We start from the raw sequence: 20519 nt of genomic DNA on the forward strand, positions 1-20519 counted from the left end.
CTTTCTCCTGTTGCTTCCATCAATCTCACACCCTTAAGGAGGAGAATTTGGAAATGTGAAAACAAAAACCTGGAAGAATCACCAAAATCTTTCTGGATCTCCTGACAGTCAAAAACTGTCTAATCCATAGATCCACGTGAAGGTCACTGGGAATTTTCATGTGCTGCCATTGGGATTTTCCCTTGCTGTTCTCTAGCAGGGAAGGGTAAAGGCCTTGAAACTCCTTCCCCAAAAGTTATCATTCCATTTTCCTTAGAATCACTAGGAGCAGGTTTGTGCCTGAGGGTGGGATTCACCAGCATTCCTGAGGACCTGCTGGAGAGGCAAGTCAAACTTTGGAGCTTGAAAAGTTTGCTTTTGATTTAACTAAGTCAGTTAAAATTCTGAGGATTTGAGGACTCCTGAAGGAGCCAGCAGAACCAGGGAGTTGTTCGCAAGGGGAGGAGAAAGTCATAAAAATCAGAAGATTTGTGTACTTGCAGACACTGAGCTCTGAATTAGTTACAACCTCTCAGGGAAAAAGCTGGGATTTATCAAGGACATTCCAACAAAACCAGCAGTGGCCAAAAAATCCGCCCAGACGTTTAACTCCAGTTAGAAGGGCACGGAAAATGACAGGGAAAACACCAAGGGACCGACCACAGCCGCCGTGTCCTCACTAAATATAGCCCAGAGTTCGTGCTCCAAAAGGATGCAGCGGGAAAGGGAGCACACTGGAAGGGATGTGAACGTGGAGAGGAAGAGAAATGAGACAGGGATGGAAAGCTCCAAAGGGAAAGTGGAAAAATAAAGGAGAGTCAGGTGAACGTTTCTTCTTCCCAGGTGATGAATTGGATTAGCAGCATTTCTTAGGGAGTGCTGTGGAATTGTCCACAGGTGCAGCTTTCATAGTGTGGAAGGCTTCAGGAATTGTCACAGTCCTTGTGCAGAAATCCAGCACTGTGTCTCAGAATGCTGCCCCTCCCAGGATCCCTTTCCCTGGCTGAAATGCCACTATGTTCCTTGGGAGTGTCCTTCTGGGACGTTCAAGCTCAGGCCTGACAGCTCCCAGCTTATATGCTGGGGAAATCCATCTGGAAATCCATCTGGAAAACTGAGACCAAGGGAGCTTTGTGCCCTGGCAGCTCCCACAGCAGCTTTTCCTTGGTGCTCCAGAGCAGAGGCTCTTCCCTTCTCCCTGAGAGCACATCCAGGTCACCTTGCCAAGGTGCTGGAGAACCTGTCCTGAGGGCACAGTGTAGATTCTGCATCCTGGGAGAGAGCCCTGACAGGCACCTGAATGCCCTGAACAACTCTCATTTTATTCAGGATTGCAAAAGTATTCCAAATATTTCGAGTTCTTTTTAACGAACTTTCCATTTTGTAGTGACTGCTTCTCTTTTTTGTTAAGCTTGGAATAAAAGTGGATTCCAAATGCCTCACATTCCTCGTGCTGTTGAATTTCCACTTTACATCCAGCTTTTGAGCAATTTCCAGCCTCTTTTCTCTGCAGGAACAAGCCCTGACGTTGTGTCCTGGCATGGCAGCGTGTGGAATGAATGAGCACATAATGGATCAGAAATGAATCCTTTGCTGCCCATCCCAGACCCCATGGAAAAAAAATGTAGCAGCAGAGGATTGTTGTCCTCTAGGCTGGAAAAGTGTTTTATGGAATGGACATGACTTTGGGGAAAGGATGTGAGGTGAAGTCTGAAGCCTCAGAGCCTTCAGGGTTTGTAGCAGAGCACTCCAGGTGGACAAACAGGAATAATGTCAGGTGTTCCCAGAAAAAGCTGTTCCTTTGGAGCGGAAAATATGCACTGAACTTCCATCAGGGCCTTTTTTTGTCACAGCATCCAGGGCTGGAGCTGCCACTTTGGATTAATGGGTGTTTGTCCTGTTTCCTTTGGAGGCTCTTGGCATTTCTTGTGAGCTCACAGGAGCCATGCTAGGATTGATGAGGTCAGGATTTCAAGGATACTGCGGTTGGAATGCCGGTGGCTTTCCAAAGGCACTGCTGGCACAGAGAGTTGGCACCTGGAGCCCCAGTTCTTAATGGGGATTTAACTGGCTTTTGTAGGGAAGTGAAAAATGACTGAAAGTCATCCCACATGCCAGGAGTTTGGCAGGGATAAAAGGATGTAGGTCATTCCTGCAGGGAAGAGAAGGGATTTACTGTCTTGATGGTCAAAGAAGGGAGAGGAGAAATCCCGTCCTGGAGTGCTCAGGGTTTCCACAACACTCCAGTCTTGTGGGTTTTGATGCTGGATAAAGGATACTATGAAAACACAGGGTAAGGGTTCAGGTAAGGCTGTCATCATTCTTGTAGGAAAAGTTTTGGATAGCAGGAGTCAAATATGGATCATTGGTGGGTACAACTCCATGTTTTGTTGCTCCAGCCTCTGGATCATCCTTGTCTTTAGGCTGGAGTAATGACAGGTCAGCACTGACCCACATTCCAGCCCCTCTCCAGCCTCCCAAAATATTCTCCTGTAAGGTCTCATGGTTTTCTTTTCCTGCAGCACAGAGCAAAAAGTGGAAAAAGGACATTTCTCTTCAAAATATCTTTGTCCCTCTGCTCTAGGGCTTTGCTTGACCCTCTCAGGTCACTTCCATTTCTGTCCCTCCTTTTTTGGGTTTGGTCACCTTCATTCCTGGGAATTCTGCATTCAGTGTCTCAGTTTTACTTTTCGTGCCTTTTTGGTTGGGTGTCATCCAGATTAAGCCTGGAAAAGCCAGGCAACATGGACAAAAGGATCCCAGGTCTGGAATAAGTACAAGCAAGTTAAATGTGGGTAAAAGGGTCTGGGGTAAATTTGGGGAAAGGCTTCAGGTTTGGGTTAAGTTTGGACAACAGGATCTCAGGCCTGGGATAAATATGGGAAAAAGGATGCAAGGGCAAAGTTAGGGTTGAAGAGACTCTTAAATAGGACAAAATTTGTGGTTTTTCCTCATGGAATGGCCTTTATTCTGCTTTAGAAGAGAAAGGATGAGGTAGCACTGGATTGAGATTTGCTTGTTTTCATCCCATTTTCTCTGTTTTGTTGAATAGAGAGGGCCAAACCCATTCCCTTTCCTTCCCTGTGTCCTGTGTGAGCTGTTTGAATGTCGAGGTGCCCACACACGGCACAAATCCAGCCCCCGAGTGCGACTGTGGAAAACAAACACGACACAATAATCATGTGGTTAGTCCAGATCTGGCATTCCCTGCAGGAATCTCGCGCCTGTTTGGGAGGCTGAGCTCCAGAAACGAGTCCAGTTCTCACTCTGTGTCCTGTTTTGAGGCCTCCCACACCCAAACTCCTCCTCCCCCCTCTCCAAGCCCTCTCTCCCTGGATTTTGCAGGATGCCTACTCCGAGATCGCCTACCTTTTTGCGGAATTTTTCCGGGACCTGGACATCGTGCCCTCGGACATCATCGCGGGGCTGGTGCTGCTGCGGCAGCGGCAGCGCGCCAAGCGCAACGCCGTGCTGGACGAGGTGGGCAAACCTGGCAACCCCTGCCATGCCAGCTGCCCTGGGATTCCCTGCAGGGAAACAGCTGCAGGGCTCTGCCCACCTCACCTCCGAGCTGTTCTCGCTCGCTGAGGTGGGAAAGAAAAATAATGGGGAACTTCAGCAGCTTTCCAGGAGTTTTTCCCCTGTCAAACAGCGCTCAGCTGGTGTTGAGGCAAGTCTGGAATCTGGATTGATCCTCTCCAGGCAGGTGATACAGGAGGTGCTCTTGATGCCAAAACACCTCCAAGGGGGTTGTAGGTACTTGGAAATGAATGGGAAGATTATTCCCACTGTATAAAGATAATGGAGAAGACTCCAGCAATCTGCAGGGGAAATATTTGCTAAAATTTCCAAAATTCCTGAATTTCCAAGCTGCTATTGAGGTTTGCAGATTGTCAAGCCAGTAGGAAATGGATTTATTTTATTGGAGTTTTTCCCTTGATTTGGGATTCAGGTTACAGAAGGAAATTCCCAGTTTTCCAAGCTGCTGCTGAGGTTTGCACATTGTTAGCCCAGTAGGAAATTGATTGATTTTAATGGGTTTTTTCCCCCTTGAGTTGGGATTCAAATCAGGGAGGAGTAAAACCATTGGAAGTATTTGAGAGGCCTGGTTGGGATATTTGAGAGTGGATTTTTGTCTTGCTGTCACACAGAGGAATTTTTCTGTGTATTTGTGACTTCCAGGCAAACAATGACATTTTAGCTTTCCTGTCTGGAATGCCAGTGACCAGGAACACCAAATACCTGGATCTGAAGAATGCGGTAAGTCCCTGGGATATGAGATCCTCCAAACCCACCTGTCATTCTTGTTTTCTTTTCCTCACTGGCTTCTCTTATGCCTTTCTGCCCCTCTTTGAAATAATCCAAGAAATTCCACGAGAATGGAATAAAACTTGATCTCTGGAGGCTTGGTGAGGTGATATTGTTGTTAGAGAGTCAGCACTTCTATCCATGATTTATTCCAGATTTTGATTCATCCCTGATTTTGGTTTATCCCTAATTTATCTCTGATTTAGATTTGTCTGACTTATCCCTGATTTTGATTTATCCCTGATTTTGATTTTCCCACCAAATTTCCACCCCCTCATTATCCCCCTGCCATTTCCCCCTTCAGCTCTTCCTCCAGTTTACCTCTGATTTCTCCCTGATGTTTCTCTGATTTTCCCCTCTGATTATCCTGCTGTGTTTAACTCCAACCCCTGATCCAGCTCATTGGAATAATTGAGCTTTTATAGGATGCAACTGCTTCACATTGGCTTTGTGGCCCTCTCCAAGCATCCTCTGGCCTGCTGGAGGGGGGATATTTAGGGAGCTCATTTCCAAATCTGCAGGAAGCAGCTTCATTGGCAGCATGGTGGGATACCCCAGAGAATTCCTCAGGAAATCAGGCAGAGGAATCCCTGGGAGGGGGTGGCTCTTGCCTGGCATCCCCACCTCGTTCTCCTCAGTCACCACAGCGCAGCTGGGAGAGGGGGCTGGCACTCAGCACGTGCCTAACTATGGAAAAAGGGAATGGAGGGGGAAATTCCAGGAGATGGCAGGCTCAGGGAGTGCCGTGTCTTCCAGCAAGAGATGCAGCGGTACCGGGAGGTGTGTTACTACATGCTCTTCGCCCTGGCTGCCTATGGATGGCCCATTTACCTCATGAGGAAACCCACATGTGGACTCTGCCGCCTGGCCAGATCCTGCTCGTGAGTGCCCACCCTCATCCCTTTTTTCCTGCCTGGTTTTCCCACGTTTAGAAAAACTCTTCATTTTTCCCCATGTTTATTTCCTCCCCGTGGTGCTTCCTCCCTGCTCGATTTATTTTCTGCCTTTTTCTCCTCGTGTTTTTACTTTCCATCTCTCTGGGCTTCATATTCCAAACGCTTTCTGAATCCCTTCCAGTTCCTAGTACATAAACCAGCCTGTCCTCTGCTCCATCCTCTCTGGAGCATGGAACAGCCAGCGGAGACAACTCACCTGGCACAGCACCAAGTTCAAAAAGAGCTTCTTGGAGCTCAGAAATCAGGGAGTTGACATTTGGGTCCTGATTAAAAGACCTCCAAGATTTGCCTGGCTTGGGCTTTGCTCCCTCAGATTAATTGGATTTTTCCAGCTCAGAATTTTTGCCCCGGTGCAAGGGTTTGTTTCCAGTTGCCAGAATTCTGTCACCGGATTCAATTTGGGGCCAAGCTTTTGGCACTTCCTGGGCTGTTGGGAGGAATGTGATTCCTTGGGAATACTTTTATTTATGAGAGAGAAAAAAGGAAAATCAACCTGAGCTTCTCTTTTTATTTTGGGATGATTCTAAACCCATTGTTTTCCTATAAATAAACCTGGAGCTCAGTCAGTGTTGGCTTTTCCACGTTGAAGCACTGGAAAACTGTCCTTCCAAGGACAGTATCCTTTGAGGAGCCATCCCACCCCACAATCCTTAGATTCCTTGGGGACTGGCTGCACTGTAGCTCTCTCTGGTGCTCAAAAGGAAAACTGCACCCGATCCCAGATTTTGAGGCTGTTTCATGGTTTTATCCTTCACTTGGCACTCGCTGCCATCGAGATGAGGTTCGGAGGGCCCACCTTTCCCTTTCCTCTAGGAATGCCACTCCAAATCCAGCCTTTTCCCCTCAAAGCCGTGCTTCCTGCCCGCAGGTGTTGCTGCCTGTGCCCGTCGCGGCCGCGCTACGCTCCCGGCGTCACCATCGAGGAGGACAATTGCTGTGGCTGCAACGCCATCGCCATCCGCCGCCACTTCCTGGACGAGAACATGACCTCTGTGGACATCGTCTACACTTCCTGCCACGACGCTGTAAGCACAACCCCAGGCCCCCTTCCCAAGGGGATTTACCCTCTTCCAGCTCTGCTGGGACAAAGAAGGGAAATGAAGCCTTTTTCTCTTCCATTTCCATCAAAAAATTCTGTTATTTGGACGTAAATCCTGTCACGTGCTCTGTCTGTTTTTCCTCAAGGATAATCCAACAGGAATGTCTCTCCTGATCTCTTGCAGGTTTATGAAACTCCTTTCTATGTGGCTGTGGACCATGACAAGAAGAAGGTGGTCATCAGCATCCGGGGGACTCTGTCCCCAAAAGTAAGTGGGATATGCAGTGGCCTCCTTGGTGGATATTCCAGAGAGTTGGAGCCCTTCCCAGTTTGGAATCCTGACTTGGATTTGACTCACCTGAAGCAAGGTGACTGCTTTTCTTCCAGGATGCCCTGACGGATCTGACGGGGGACGCGGAGCGCCTGCCGGTTGAGGGGCACCACGGAACGTGGCTGGGACACAAGGTGGGGAAAACAAAGGGAAAACGATCCCAAACCAACCCAAAACCAAACAAAACCCCGTGGTTTTTTTTTAATTATTTCACTTTTTAATTATAAGCCCTCAAATGGTCTTAATTACTTGAAAAAGAAGTTACAGAAAGGGCTTTGAGGTGTTAAATAATTAGTAGGAGCAGTTAAAATCACTGGGCGTGTAATTAAAAACTCTGTGCAATTAGAGAATTCCAAATTCAGGAAGGCATCGTGGAGACCCACAATGAAATTCCTGGAGCCACTCAAGTGACTTTTTCTTCCAACAACCTTTAAGGAATTTTCAATCAAAGCCTGAGAATGTGCTTAAAATTCTGCTGTGATGGGAATGTCCTCCAAGGATGCTGGCAGGACTCGGATCCGTGAAATTAGATGGGTGCTCTGTGTCTGTGAGCAGCTCTGGGCTGGCTAAATCCATTTATTCCAGAGCTGACCTTTGCCCCTGGCTGGCAAAGGAACGACTGCTGAGTTTTTAAGATGATCAGGAATTTGGCAGCTTCCAAAGCTGCAGTGCCAAGCTGGGAAAGGAAAATCCAGAGTGAAGGTTGGAAGGAGCAGAGCAGTTGCTGGAAGTGCTGCTGTGGGGAGTGAGGTGTTGCTCAAGGTGGGATGTGGAGCTTGGAAGTCCTTGGAAGCCATAAGTTGGGAGCTCCAGCTTGCCTCATGGTGTCCTGCTGGAATACCAAACCTCTTCCCTCTGCTTTAGGAAATAGAACCAGGGAATCCTGGGATGGTTTGGGTTGGAAGGGACTTTAAAAATCCTGTTCCAATCCCTGCCATGGGCTGGGACACCTTGGAGGATCCTGGATTAGGGAAAGGTGTCCCTGCCCATGGGACTGGGATGGGATTTTAGGTCCCTTCCAATCCAAACCACTCCAGAATTCCACAATTCAGTGAAAATCCAGGAATAGATCCTTGCAGAAGTTGGCTTTGCTTTTGATCTTTATATGAAAATATTCCTCCACTGGCGACTTCCATGAAACATTATCAGTTTATTCCCTTTGTTCCAGACAGAGCTTTTATTTGTCCTTTGTGTTATTTCTTTTTTGGGATTACTGCCAGGAGAGAAATATTCACTTTCTCTGGAATTATTATCAATATTAATCTGCAGACAATAATGTGCTGTTGATTCCCGAGGGAAAACTAAGGGAGATAATGGAATTTAAAATGCATTTTTAATGTCCAGGAGTCAAGTTTAATATCCAAACAAATCCAATGTCTCACTTACACATTTAATTTGGAAACAAGGACTTGGCTACATGGGAGCTTTCCCAGGATTTGTTTCATTTGGGGTGTTTTCCTGCTGCTTCTGTCCCACCCATCCCTGGGGGTGTCTGTAAGCCATCCTAAAATTCCAAGTCTTGATGTTTACATGAAATTTTTTATCACTCCACAGCTCCAGTGTCACAATTAAAAAAAATATTTATCAGGCCTCTGAGCTATTCTGGATCAAAAAATAGAGCTGGAACTAAAGTTCAGGGATTAGAATGCCAAAAAAGGGGGATTATAACTCAAAGAAGAATCCAACTTCACTATTTTTGCAATAAAGTCCACTGATTTTATAACAAAGTTAATTTTAAAAATAATCCTCAGCCAAAGGGGTGAATCCAGATTTAATTGTTGAACTCCCAGGACAAAGTTAGTGAAAATAGGATGTTACAGAGCTTTGTTTCCTGGTGTTGAGCTAACCAGGAGGACGAGGAGCTGCTGGAAAGTCCTGGAAGCTCAGCCATGATCCCAGTAATGAGAATTTTCAACATTTTTCTCTCATAAATAGACCCTTCTAGGGGTTTTCCCCCAAAATCTCAAATATCTCAGAGCAGTTTTGTGCCTTTGGGATGCAAAAAATGCAGAATATTTCCTTTCCCTTTCTCTAAATGCCTGATCCATTTGGTTATTTATGTGTGAACTTGCAAAATTACGCCTAAATAGCTTTATTAACTTGAAATTGGATTTGTTTCCCAGAGAATTTATGGATGCTACATCCCTGGAAGTGTCCAAGACCAGGTTAGATAAAGTTTGGAGCAACCTGGGCTAATGGCACATGTCCCTGTCCATGGAATGAGGTGATCCTTAAGGTCCCTTTCAACCCAAACCAGGATTCCAGGAATTTTAGGGAATTTTTCCAATGGTGAATCTAAATGGAAGTTTACAATCTAATTCCATAATCATTAAAATCCCTGTCTCCATTAGGATATAATTACCAAAAACACGTCCCAAAGGCTGAGCAACATCCCAGCAGTGACATCACCGTGGATTTGGGTCACGCTCTCTAAAAATAGAATCCCAAATTCACAGTGGGAATTTAGATCAGTGGCCTGCTGCTCACTTCTCATTAGGATTGGGAGTGGAGACTCTTCTGGAAGCTGGGGAGGAGCTGGGACAAGGCACAACCACTGTGGTGCCTTTTGGTGGTGGCAGCATCCCATATATTGAATTTCCATGGAGTGCGGTCTCCCCTGTCCTGCTTCCTCTCTTCAGTATCCAGGTTAGGATCAAAGACATCTCAGGTACTGAGGACCTGGAAAAATCCATGTTTCTTTGCTTTTTTTTTCCTCACTGGCTTCTCTTATGCCTTTCTACCCCTCTTTGAAACAACCCAAGAAATTCCATAAGAATGGAATAAAACTGGATCTCTGGAGGCTTGGTGAGGTGATATCAATGCAAGACAGTCAACACTATTATTCCTGACTTATTCCTGATTTATCCCTGATTTTGATTTATCCCTGGTTTTGATTTTCCCACCTAATTTTCCCACCAAATTTCCACCCCTCATTTTCTTCCCACCATTTTCCCCCTCAGCTCTTCCTCTGATTTACCTCTGATTTCTCCCTGATGTTTCCCTGATTTTTCCCTCTCATTATCCAGCTCTCATATCCTCATTACCCTTTTTAACTCCAACCCCCAATCCAGCTCTCCAGGATAACTGAGATTTTATATATTATTATTTACATAAATTTTTCTTTGCTTTTGGAGCCAGGAATCTCTTCTTATCTCTGAGATGAAGAGTGAGCCCCCAATAACATTCCCATTGTACTCACACCATTTTAAGATAGGGATTTAAAGGAAAACAGCGAAGGAGATGATTTTCCCCATGTCCCCCCATTTTTTGGAGTTCAGGCTCACTTCCCACTGAATTAAACTGTAGCATCATCAGGAATTTATGCAACAAACCAAATTCCAGTTGCTTGTTTATAGCTGCACTTGGAATTGCATTGAACTACATTTGGAATCAGAGAAACACTCCTTAGCAGAGAGGAGGAATGTTTAGATCCAGATATGATCTTTCCCATCTTCCAGCACTCCTTGACTTCTAGGGAATAAAAACTCTTAATAATTTGGGATGAATGTCCTCTGACAGCCAAATCCCCTTAATATTGATGGCTGGAGAAGGCAGGAACTAATTCCTTGTGCTTTTCCCTTTGGTGTTTGAATCATTAACTCTGTTAAAATGATTCACACTTTTATTCCCAGATTTAAATTGAAAACTCCTTCCCAGATTTACCTGAAATAGGATAATTTGGGTTTAAAACCACCAATATTTAGAATATCCAAGTCTATTTCTCTGTTCTGCCCCAGGTCCCTTGGCCTCAAGTACCAAATCCACAATCCTGTGTTTAAGTTAATTGGAGTTGGGGTAGTTTTCCCCCTAAAAGCCCAGGAATAGGCCCTTGGAGTGTTCCTTAATTAAGAACTGCCTTTACTCCTTAAGCACCAAAACTTTGGAAATGCAGAGAGGAATCAGTTCTCCCTCCATCCTAATCCATGCTGAGGGACATTCCAGAGCTTCCTCACCTTCTGGATGTTGAGATGCCATTTACATCCTGCTGTGTGTTCCTGCTCCCACAGGGAATGGTGCTGTCTGCTGAGTACATCAAGAAGAAGCTGGAGCAGGAGATGGTGCTGTCCCAAGCTTTTGGACGGGATTTGGTGAGTACGAGTTTTCTCTGGACAGAGGATGAGATTTCCATAAAAACCTGGGTTTTAAGGGAATCTCTGTGTCCCTGAGTCTGTTGTATTCATTTCTCAGCTCTTCCTTTAATTCCTGGATTTCCAGCTAGTTACTCATTTTGTGGAATGGTTTGGGTTGGAAGGGACCTTAAAGCTCATCCCATTCCACCCCCTGCCATGGGCAGAGAACATTCCACAAGATCAGTTTGCTCCAAGCCCCATCCAGACTTCCTGCAAGGCTTTTTTGTTTTGGAAGCACCAATAGTGCAGAGCTCCTGATTATTTTCCTTTTCCTGAGGCAGGAAGTGCCACATGGTGGCAATGAGGGACAGGGAGCATTAAAACCAAATCAGCAGGAACTAAAATCCCATTTTTATGGAGATTTTCTTTGGAATGCGGTGGTGACTGTCCCTGTGGGCACATTCCTGGTGGCAGGGAGATGTCACAGGACTCAAGGGAGATGTTGGGAAGCAGCTTACCTTGGTTTATATGTTGGAAATAGTTGCTGAAGTGCTGCCTTGGGATATTTGGTGGGTGGAGGGAGAGATAAACCAGCATCCAGCTTTTGGGGATGGAGCTTCATTCTTGTCTGCCTAGAAAGGGAAAATGGGAGTTGGTCTGTTACTCAGGAGGAGTATTTCCTGGCTTTAGGTCCATAAGTGCCATCTGACAGTTGCCAAGGACAGATATTCCAGAGAAAAGTGTCCAGTGAGGTTTAGAGACACTTTCTCTGTGGGCTTGGATGTTATCAGGAGGGACAAAAAGCTCCCATCAAATCTTAAATAATTCAGATAGCTTGTGTGCCCTTCCTTTTTCTTCCCACCTTCTTTCTTTCAGAAAAGTCCCAGTAGGGCAAATGTAGAATTCAAGAAGCGAATGAATTCCAGCCTCCAGTGAGGCCCTGGCATGGGTTTCCCAGAAAAGTTGTGTCTGTCCCATCCCTGGAAGTGTTCCAGTATGGGTTGGATGGGGCTTGGAGCAGCCTGGGCTAGTGGAAGGTGTGGAGTGGAATGGAATGATCTCTTCCCTTCCTTTGCAACCTTAACCATTCCAGGATTCTGTGATGATTCCATGATTCAGAACAAGCAAGGAGCCATTCAGCTGGAATCTGGAGCGCTCATGTATAGAAACAGACTCCAAAACTGGGAGAGGGAGAGATTTGGGAGTTAAATTCAATTTCATTTCTAACCTGACCTCGATTCCTTGTTGTTGCCATGTTTTTTAGGGAAGAGGAACAAAGCACTACGGCCTGATTGTGGTTGGGCATTCCCTTGGAGCTGGCACAGCTGCCATCCTGTCCTTCCTGCTGCGTCCCCAGTACCCGTCTCTGAAGTGCTTTGCTTATTCCCCCCCAGGTGGGCTGCTCAGGTAGGTCTTGGGATACACCTGGGATACACTGGATCCTGCTTGTGAGGCTCTAGGGAGCAGTGAAATGGACAAGGCAGCCTGGAGAAGCTGAGTGTTTCCTCTGGGATGTAGTTTGGTATTCAAGTTAGGATGGCAAATAGCCACTTTCCCAGATATTCTGGTTTATAACTGAATTGTCCATGGGTCTACATTTAATGGGAAATGGGTGTAATTTCCTTACTCTCTGCCCCCTCCCACTGAATAGATGGAAATAAAGGAGATACTTGACCAAATGCAGGTGTCTGCAGCAGCTGATCCAGTTATTTGCACTTCTTTTCCAAAGAAATTGGAATTGGGATGTGATTTCTGTCATTCTGCAGCCTAAAATTTCTCACAGGGATTGCTCTGGTTTCCCTCCCTTGGCCATGGGGCAAAACCAAGGAGAGATTAATTGTGAATCCCTCCCATTATAAATGGGAGCAGACCTTATGGTCATGTCATTCCCAAACAAAACATCCCATTGGATTGCTGGGAAGCGAGGGAAGGTCCTGACAGACACCATGGGATTCTTGGAATCAGCTATGGATCATGAGAAGCTTCTCCTGGTAGTTCCTGCATCATATTCCAGGAGCAGCCAAGGGTTTTAAACCATCCTGCTGCTGAATCTGGATGCTGGCATTCCTTATTGTAGTATTCCCAGCTCTTCTGCAGCCAAAGAGCTACAGAGGAGGATATTTCAGGAGAGTTGTACAACCTTCTGCTCCAAACTTCCACTCCTGGATGCCTTGGTAGCTCCTGACCTGTGTCATGCCCAGGATCATCCCTAGGTCAGTGAGGCAGCCTCTGCCCATGGTGACTGGTTGGGAATATCTCCAGGAAACACACTGGGAATCTTGACTTCTTTCTTCTTGCCTTGGAAGTCAGGTTGCTGCAGAAGTTTGCCATTTGAATTCCCCCAAATATTGGGATATTTCATCCTACATTGTAGCCTCAGGAGCAGGAAATATCTTCTTCCTTGGCTGTCCTACCATTCCCAAACTATTAGAAAATGACTATGAGGCTTTCAGTTCAAGCATTTCCTTTCCCAGCTATATCCAGAGTTGTGTGCAGGGGAATGATTGGGCCATAGGATGTGGAAATCAGGCTCTTCTTCCACAAGGCACAAATCCCCAAAGCCTGGAGTTTGGATTGGGGTCTGTGCCCCTGGTTTCCCTGCCACTGAATAGGGAGTGAAACACTGTTTGCTTCTCCTTGCTCCTGTTTCTCTTCCAGTGAGGATGCCATGGAGTATTCCAAGGAGTTTGTGACTGCAGTGGTGCTTGGCAAAGATCTGGTGCCCAGGCAAGTGGAGAAGTGTCTGAATTCCTTGATGAATCTCTGCTGTTCTGTCCCAAAGCATCTGTTTCCTGTCTGAAACACTTGGATCATCTCTGTCTCCAGCTTCCTCATTTTCCTGTCCTTTTATTGTTCTCTGTATCTGTATTTTTCCTGGACACCTTTGTTGGGACTTTTATGGGCAAATCCCTCCTGTTTGAAAGAAAAGGGGGAATGTCTTACCTCTGGAATCCCTCCTTGTGGTACCTGGAATATCAGGTGTGCCACCCTCCTAGTTTCCTGTGTTATCTTGGCCCTGTCCTGGATGTGCTGCCACTTCATTTGGACCAATTTGTCCTAAAATCCCTGTTCTATGTCACCTCATCTCCAAACCAGCTCATTCCTTGTGCCTTGGCATTCTTTAACTTCCTCATCTCCTGGGATACATTCTGCTGAACAGGGAATGGGAGCCAGGCAACCTGGGATTTACCTGGATGCCATGATCCTGTCCATCCTGTCATCTGCTCAGTGGTGTCATTCAGCTCCAGGACACTTTTCCAACTCACCTGTTCTGTGCCATCTTCGTTGTGACCTCCCTCCTTTCCTGTTCACTGATCTTATCCTTGTTATTGTCCTGGTAATTCCCTGGGCCTCTCACTCCTGGCTCCTGCTCCTGGGTGATGCCACAGCCCACTTCTGAATCCATCTGCTCCATGTTGTATCCTTATAGTGTCCTTTTAAACTCAATGCCTTGTTTGCTGTGCTCCATATCCTTCTGTCCTGTTCCCTGCCCAGGTGTTGTCTTCCATATCCATAACTTTCTTCTTTTTCAGACTCACTCCTTCTTTTCCAGAATCACGTCTTAATCCCTTCTAGAATCACATCTTCCTCTTTTCCATAACCACACCTTTTTTCCAGAGTCACATCTTCCTCTTTTCCATGGTCACATCTTCCTCTCTTCCAGGATCGGGCTCTCTCAGCTGGAGGGATTTCGCCGGCAGCTTCTGGATGTTCTCCAAAGAAGCACCAAACCAAAGGTAAGAGGGAAGAACCAACACTTGGAGATGTCTCTGAGCAGGGATGGGGAATTTTAGTGGCAAGAAGGATGGTTTTCCTCCAGGCCTCCTCAGGATCATTATTTAGGGAACCAGAGGAATGATGGAAAGAGCTGGAGAGCTCAGTGGTATCATTCTGGCTCACTTGCTGAAACTTCACCATCACACATCCCAAATAACTGAGCAGGGAATTTTCTGTCTGAGCCTCTTTTAAAGTCTGTATTCCAAATGTGGATTTTCCTGGCCAGTTAAAACTGGGAACAGGCTGGAGGTCCAACACCTGTGCTTGTCAGAACATTGGGGTGATGCTGTTCCAGGATAAATGGTCTGCTCATGTCTTGGAGATAGAAAATGTGGGAAGTTGTCCCTCCCCAGTCTTTACCATTGCACCAAGATGGAAAAAAACTATAAAATACAAAGGTTTTTAGGGATAATACGTGATGGAATTTACCTGGAGAGGGTATATAATGGGGAAAAGAAAATAAACTTCCAGAAACATTTGGATCATCTCTGTATCCAGCTTCCCTGTTTTCCTGTCCTTGTATTGTTCCTTATTTATTCCCAGTGTCACTGTGTTTTTCCTGGACACCTTTGGTGGTGTTTCACACACCTTCCTTAGGCAAATCCCTCCTGTGTGAAAGAAAACTGGGAATATCCTGCCTCTGGAATTTTTTAAACCTCTCAAGTCTTATGAGGCAATTCTGCTTTTATTTTGCTTTTCTCTCCTCAAATCCTCCCTCCTCTCTGTCTCTCTTTGTGGGAACAGTGGCGGATCATTGTGGGGGCTACCAAGTGCATTCCCAAATCCGAGCTTCCCGAGGAGCCAGAGGAGAACTCGGTGACGAGCAACCGGCTCTGGACACATCCCAGTGACCTGACCATCGCCCTGAGTGCCAGCACCCCCCTGTACCCCCCCGGCCGCATCATCCACGTGGTGCACAACCACCCTGCCGAGCAGTGCTGGTGAGTCCTGCAGTGCCTGCTGGAATTCTGGCTGGAGAACTCTCCCTGGCACAAGGAGAAGGGGGTTTTCTTCCCCGCTGTCTCATGGGGACAGTGGTTGTGGCTGTGCTGGTGGAGTTATGGAATGGTTTGGGTTGGAAGGGACTGTGGAGATCATGGGCAGGAATGCCTTGCACCAAACCAGGTTGCCCCAAGACAAGTCCAGCCTGGATTTGAACACTTTCAGGGATGGGGCAGCCACAACTTCCCTTGGAAATCCATCCCATTTTTCCAGTCTCACCACTCTCACAGGGAGGAGTTTCTTCCAATACCTAATCTAAACCAGCACATGGAATGCTGCAACGGTTCGGGTTGGAAGGGACTTAAAGATTTATCCAGTTCCAGCCCCTGCCATGGGCAGGGACGCCTTCCACCATCCCAGGTTACTTCAAGCCCATCCAACCTGGCCTGGAATACTTCCAGGGATAGGGCAGTCACAGCTTCTCTGGGCAACCTGTGCCAGGGCCTCTGCACCCTCACAGGGAAGAATTTTTTTCCAATATCCCATCTAAACCCACCCTCTTTCAGCTTAAAGCTACTCCCCCTTTTCCCATTATTCCCAAAGTCCTTTTCCTCTTTAGATGATGATTAGCCCATACATAATCATGTCCCCATAAAGCAGGATTTTTGAGCCATATGTATTCTAACAGCTCCTCCCTCTGTTTTTCTTCTTTTTCTGCCTCTGCATCCTGCTGTTTCACATGCCAAAACACTGCCCTGCTCTTCCATCCCATTTTCCCTGTTGTCTGGACCCCTTTTCCAGCTGCTGTGAGCAGGAGGATCCCACCTACTTTGCCATCTGGGGGGACAACAAGGCCTTCAACGAGGTGATCATCTCCCCGGCCATGCTGCACGAACACCTCCCCTACGTGGTCATGGAAGGGCTCAACAAGGTAAGGCAGGGAATTGTCATCCCAAAAGCCACTGGGACAGGCAGGCTTAGCCTGGGAATGCTGCTAGTTAAATACACCAGGCTGTTCATTTTGGAGAAGAGGAGGAAAGGGGATGCTCCTGGTCAGTCTTGCACAGGGTATTGGGAGTGGAGGGTGACAAGGTCTGGGAATGGAATTCCTACAGTCCCAGAAGCTCCTGTTTCCAAATTTAACATCAGAATAACGTGAGGTTGGGTGGTGATGGTTCATTCCAGGAACTGCCATTAAATTGGAGCCCGGGTGACATCCAGGGATGTGTCAGGGTTTATCCTTCTAATCCTTTATCTCCCTGTGCTTCCAGAAGGCTCTGGGAAGAAAGAGGCCAATCCAGCTGTTTGAAAGCCTCCAGTCAATCCCTGCTGTTCCTCTGCTTTCTTTGAACAGGTGTTGGAGAACTACAACAAGGGGAAAACAGCTCTGCTTTCTGCAGCCAAAGTGATGGTCAGTCCTACAGAAGTGGATCTCACCCCGGAGCTGATATTCCAGAGCCAGCCCTTGCCCAGCTGCCCCACCGTGCAGATCGGAACTGGACCAATCCCAGTGGACAGGAGGAACAGCAGTACCAAGTAAGGAGAGATTTTATATGGAATATTAGAAGTGTTAATAAATACCCACAGGTGTGGGTCCTCTTCCTCTTGGAGCATTGTGATCCGTGTGTGTGGGAAAGATAGATCCATGGGCCTTTGTGGGTATTAAAGCTTCAGGATGTCTTGAGGACTGTTGAGGGGAAAAAAAATCCCATGTGTTGCTTAGGAATTTGACTGCAACAAGGTCAGGAAAAGGTATGAAAGAGACATCCTTTCTTTTTTCCTTATCCAGACTGGTGAGGTTTTCCTAAGGTAAAACTTGGAGCTAAATTCAGTTTGGTTTGGAAGGGATTTCAGGATCATCCAGTTCCAACCCCTGACATGGGTAGGGACACCTTCTACCAGCCCAGGTTGCTCCAAGCCCCGTCCAACCTCGAACACCATCAGGTATAGTCCACAGCCTCTCTGGACAGGAGAGAAGGATTTAGTGAGCCAGGAAAAAAGAGAGAAGGGCAAGAACTGGAGTTTGCAGAGGGAGAATCCATTTGTGGTATTTCCAGCTGGGAGGACGGAGCGAGAAGAGATTCCCTGGAGTTGTGGATGCTTCTGGTTGGAGGAGCTGTGTGAGGAGCCCTCAGAACCTCTAGCTGTTCTGGAATTCTGCAGCCTCGTGTTCTCTGTTTCCCATTGCAGGAGCAAATCCCATTCGGAAATCAGCCTGGAGGGGTTCTATGAGACGAAGCCGCTTTCTCCCGTGCAGAAGGACCCCGTGGAGCTGCTTCTCCTGGACACCAAGGAACGTCTCTCCGTGGAGCTCCAGGACCGCCGCGCCCCTCTGGCCACCATGGAGAGCCTCTCGGACAACGAATCCATCTACAGCTTCGATTCCCGGCGCTCCTCCGGCTTCCGGAGCATCCGGGGCTCCCCCAGCCTCCATGCGGTCATGGAGAAGGACGAGACGCACTGCTTTTATATAGACCCCGTTATCCCTGAGGAGAACCCTTCCCTCAGCTCCCGGACAGAGCTGCTGGCTGCTGACAGCCTCTCCAAGCATTCCCAGGAGACGCAGCCCCCGGAAAATGTCCTCAACAGCGGCGGCACCACCCCCCAGCGCCGCTGCAGCGCCGAGGGCACCGGGAGCGACGGGGAGCGTGCGTCCTCGTCCCCGCGGGAAGAGCCCCCGCTCCACAACGGCCGCCTGGCCGACGTTCCCAGCCCCCAGGTACTGGAATTTGCCGAGTTCATCGACAGCCTCTTCAACCTGGACAGCAAAAGCAGCTCCTTCCAGGACATTTACTGCATGATGGTGTCGGACAGCTCCAGCGACTTTGCGGAGATTCCCAAATCCGTCAGCGACCAGGAGATCCTGCTGAGGGCACAGTACGAGCCCAACTTAGTCCCAAAGCCCCCGAGGTTGTTTGCGGGCTCGACGGATCCCTCATCGGGAATCTCCGTGTCGCCCTCCTTCCCCCTTAGCTCATCCGGAGAACTCATGGATATCACTCCCACGGGTGTGAGCAGCCAGGAATGCCTGGCCACGGACAAAATCCGGACTTCCACCCCTTCTGGACACGTAACCAGCCCTGCCAAGCAGGACGACCTCATGATTTCGGCCCTTTAGTGCAGGGGAAAGGGGTGGAATGATCCCAGTGGGATAATCCATGGAGGAGGCTGTCATCGGGCAGTTGGGATCAGAGGAGACAGCTGGAAAAATCCTTTCTGGGGTGACCCAGTGGTGGTGTCTGGAGGATGGATTGTGCTGGAATTCTGTGCTTGGAGCTGGGAGAAGCTTTGCCCCGCGGGGCCTGAGAGGGTCTGAGGCACTAAAGTTCCCTACCTCAGCCTGTCTCATTCCAGAGGCAGATTCCTTGCCCTGGGGCACCTGCTGAGTTTGGGAGTGAGATACTTGGATAGATGGAAGCAGGAGGGAGCTGGGCCAGATCCCTCTCCTCGGGACCGAGCCGGTGGTTGTGGGAAATGAGCGGATTGAGACTTTGGGCCCTGTTGCACTACCACGGATCCGGCCCAAGATCCAATTCGGCACACTCCCATGGGGATTGCTTTTGTAGGACACTCCTGTTTTAAAGCCATTGGGGCTGTATTCCCCCCAAATCCAGTCTCCCCTTCCCGGCCAGGCGCAGCAGGAATGGGGCTGGCACCGTGGTTTCTCTCCCCCGAGCACTCCTGAGAGAGGGAAGGACGCTGTTCCCAAGAGCCCAATCCCTCTGCCTTTGGCAGAAAGTTCTCCTGGATATCACCCCCATCACTCCTTGGTTCCCTGGACCCCTCTAAGCTGGCGACATTCCTGTGGGACTGCCAGGATTCTCATCTCAGAGCTGCATGGATGTGGATGGATCAACTGCAAGATGCACCTGGCATTATTTTCCAGTCCCCTGTGGAGTCTGGGAGTCTCTCCTGGATCCCTGGGGGTCCTCACACCACTCACATGCAGCATCCACAGTGGATCAGTGCCAGCCTCTGTCATTGGGAATTCAGGGAAAAGATGGACTTTTTCCCAGTGTTGCAATCTCTTGTATGTTTACAGAGCTGCTGAGCTGGTTGGAAGGTATTTATTAAGGAAATAGGGAGGCTTTCCTGAAGGAAAATCCATGGTCATCCTCTCCTTCCCATGCTGTTCCCTCTGGGGACTGAGGGAAGAGAGGATGGCAGGCAGAATTCTAAGCCCCCTGCTTCCCAAGTGGCTTAGATGTGGGGGTAACTGCCTGCCCCCTCTCCCCACCTGCACAATTCCATGTAGGAAAGCTTGAGCAAGTTAGGAAAAACTACCTGAGCCTCCGGGCCCAGAGGAGCCTGCTCCGCCTCTCCAGGCAGGTTTTCCAGTGATGGGAGCAGGAGGAAAACTACCTATTGTAGGAAATGAAACATTCTTGGGACCTGGAAAAGGCCTTGAATTGCCACAACTCCCCCTCAAAGCTAAGCAGTTACTGATGGCTCTCCATGGAGCTCCCTGGAAAAGAAATTCCTGGTTTAACTTCCTTAGAATCCTGTGGTTGCTCCCTTTTCCCCTTCTTAGCAGTGCTATTTTCATTGTAGGTGGATGCTGTGCTTTCCAGGAGCTCGGCTCCTGGCAAATCCCAGCTTCCTGTTCTCCATGTGGGCTGTGGAAGCGCTGGGATGGGTCAGGGCTGTGCTCCCTGGGAGCCAGTGGGATCCAATGCCATTGAGGAGCACTTTATAACCACTGTGCATTGATGTAAACAATCCTGGGTGCACGGAATTCCACTGGATTCTGGGTCCAAGTGCTGATATCCCACTCCATCCAGCGTGGGATGCTCCAGCCCCTGCTCCTTACCTGTTTCAGAGCCTTCAGAAGTGCTTGAAGCAGCCAGGAAAACATTATCCCTGTGGGTTAAGGTTCCAAAGGTGACCTTTCCCTCCCTGAGTGGAATCAGAGGGAGGAAGCCCCTCTGGATCCAGAGAAATTTGGAGAAGGAAAAATCCTTTTATTCTGAGCAACCAGAAGTTCTTTTTGTTTTTGTAGGTCCTTAAAAAAGGAGCAGGGAGCAGGTGGTTTGGGAGCACAGCACAGGGTAAGGAGGAATTCCTGCACTCAGGAAACACTACCGAGGTGATTTTTTGGGAGTACGCACAAAAATCTG

General features: G+C 48.0%; 1 protein-coding gene across 6 annotated transcripts in view; it reads left to right on the forward strand.

Moving 5' to 3' along the window:
* DAGLA (diacylglycerol lipase alpha) overlaps positions 1 to 20311 on the forward strand; it is a 54438-nt gene extending 34127 nt beyond the window's left edge. For all 6 annotated transcript variants that reach the window (XM_054275101.1, XM_054275102.1, XM_054275104.1 and 3 more), the window contains 14 exons: positions 3325 to 3459; positions 4162 to 4239; positions 5044 to 5168; positions 6112 to 6268; positions 6467 to 6550; positions 6670 to 6747; positions 10621 to 10701; positions 11948 to 12090; positions 13342 to 13410; positions 14348 to 14420; positions 15205 to 15401; positions 16204 to 16333; positions 16757 to 16938; positions 17593 to 20311. In XM_054275101.1, the coding sequence (XP_054131076.1) occupies positions 3325 to 3459; positions 4162 to 4239; positions 5044 to 5168; positions 6112 to 6268; positions 6467 to 6550; positions 6670 to 6747; positions 10621 to 10701; positions 11948 to 12090; positions 13342 to 13410; positions 14348 to 14420; positions 15205 to 15401; positions 16204 to 16333; positions 16757 to 16938; positions 17593 to 18520 (2460 nt within the window). In that variant the 3' untranslated portion in view covers positions 18521 to 20311. The remainder of the gene's footprint in view (positions 1 to 3324; positions 3460 to 4161; positions 4240 to 5043; positions 5169 to 6111; positions 6269 to 6466; positions 6551 to 6669; positions 6748 to 10620; positions 10702 to 11947; positions 12091 to 13341; positions 13411 to 14347; positions 14421 to 15204; positions 15402 to 16203; positions 16334 to 16756; positions 16939 to 17592) is intronic.
* The last annotated feature ends 208 nt before the right edge of the window (positions 20312 to 20519 follow it).

Source organism: Melozone crissalis, unplaced genomic scaffold (genome assembly GCF_028551555.1).
Source record: "Melozone crissalis strain CALT ecotype California unplaced genomic scaffold, PUWL_Pcris_2 ptg000018l_1, whole genome shotgun sequence".
NCBI classification, from domain to species: domain Eukaryota; kingdom Metazoa; phylum Chordata; class Aves; order Passeriformes; family Passerellidae; genus Melozone; species Melozone crissalis.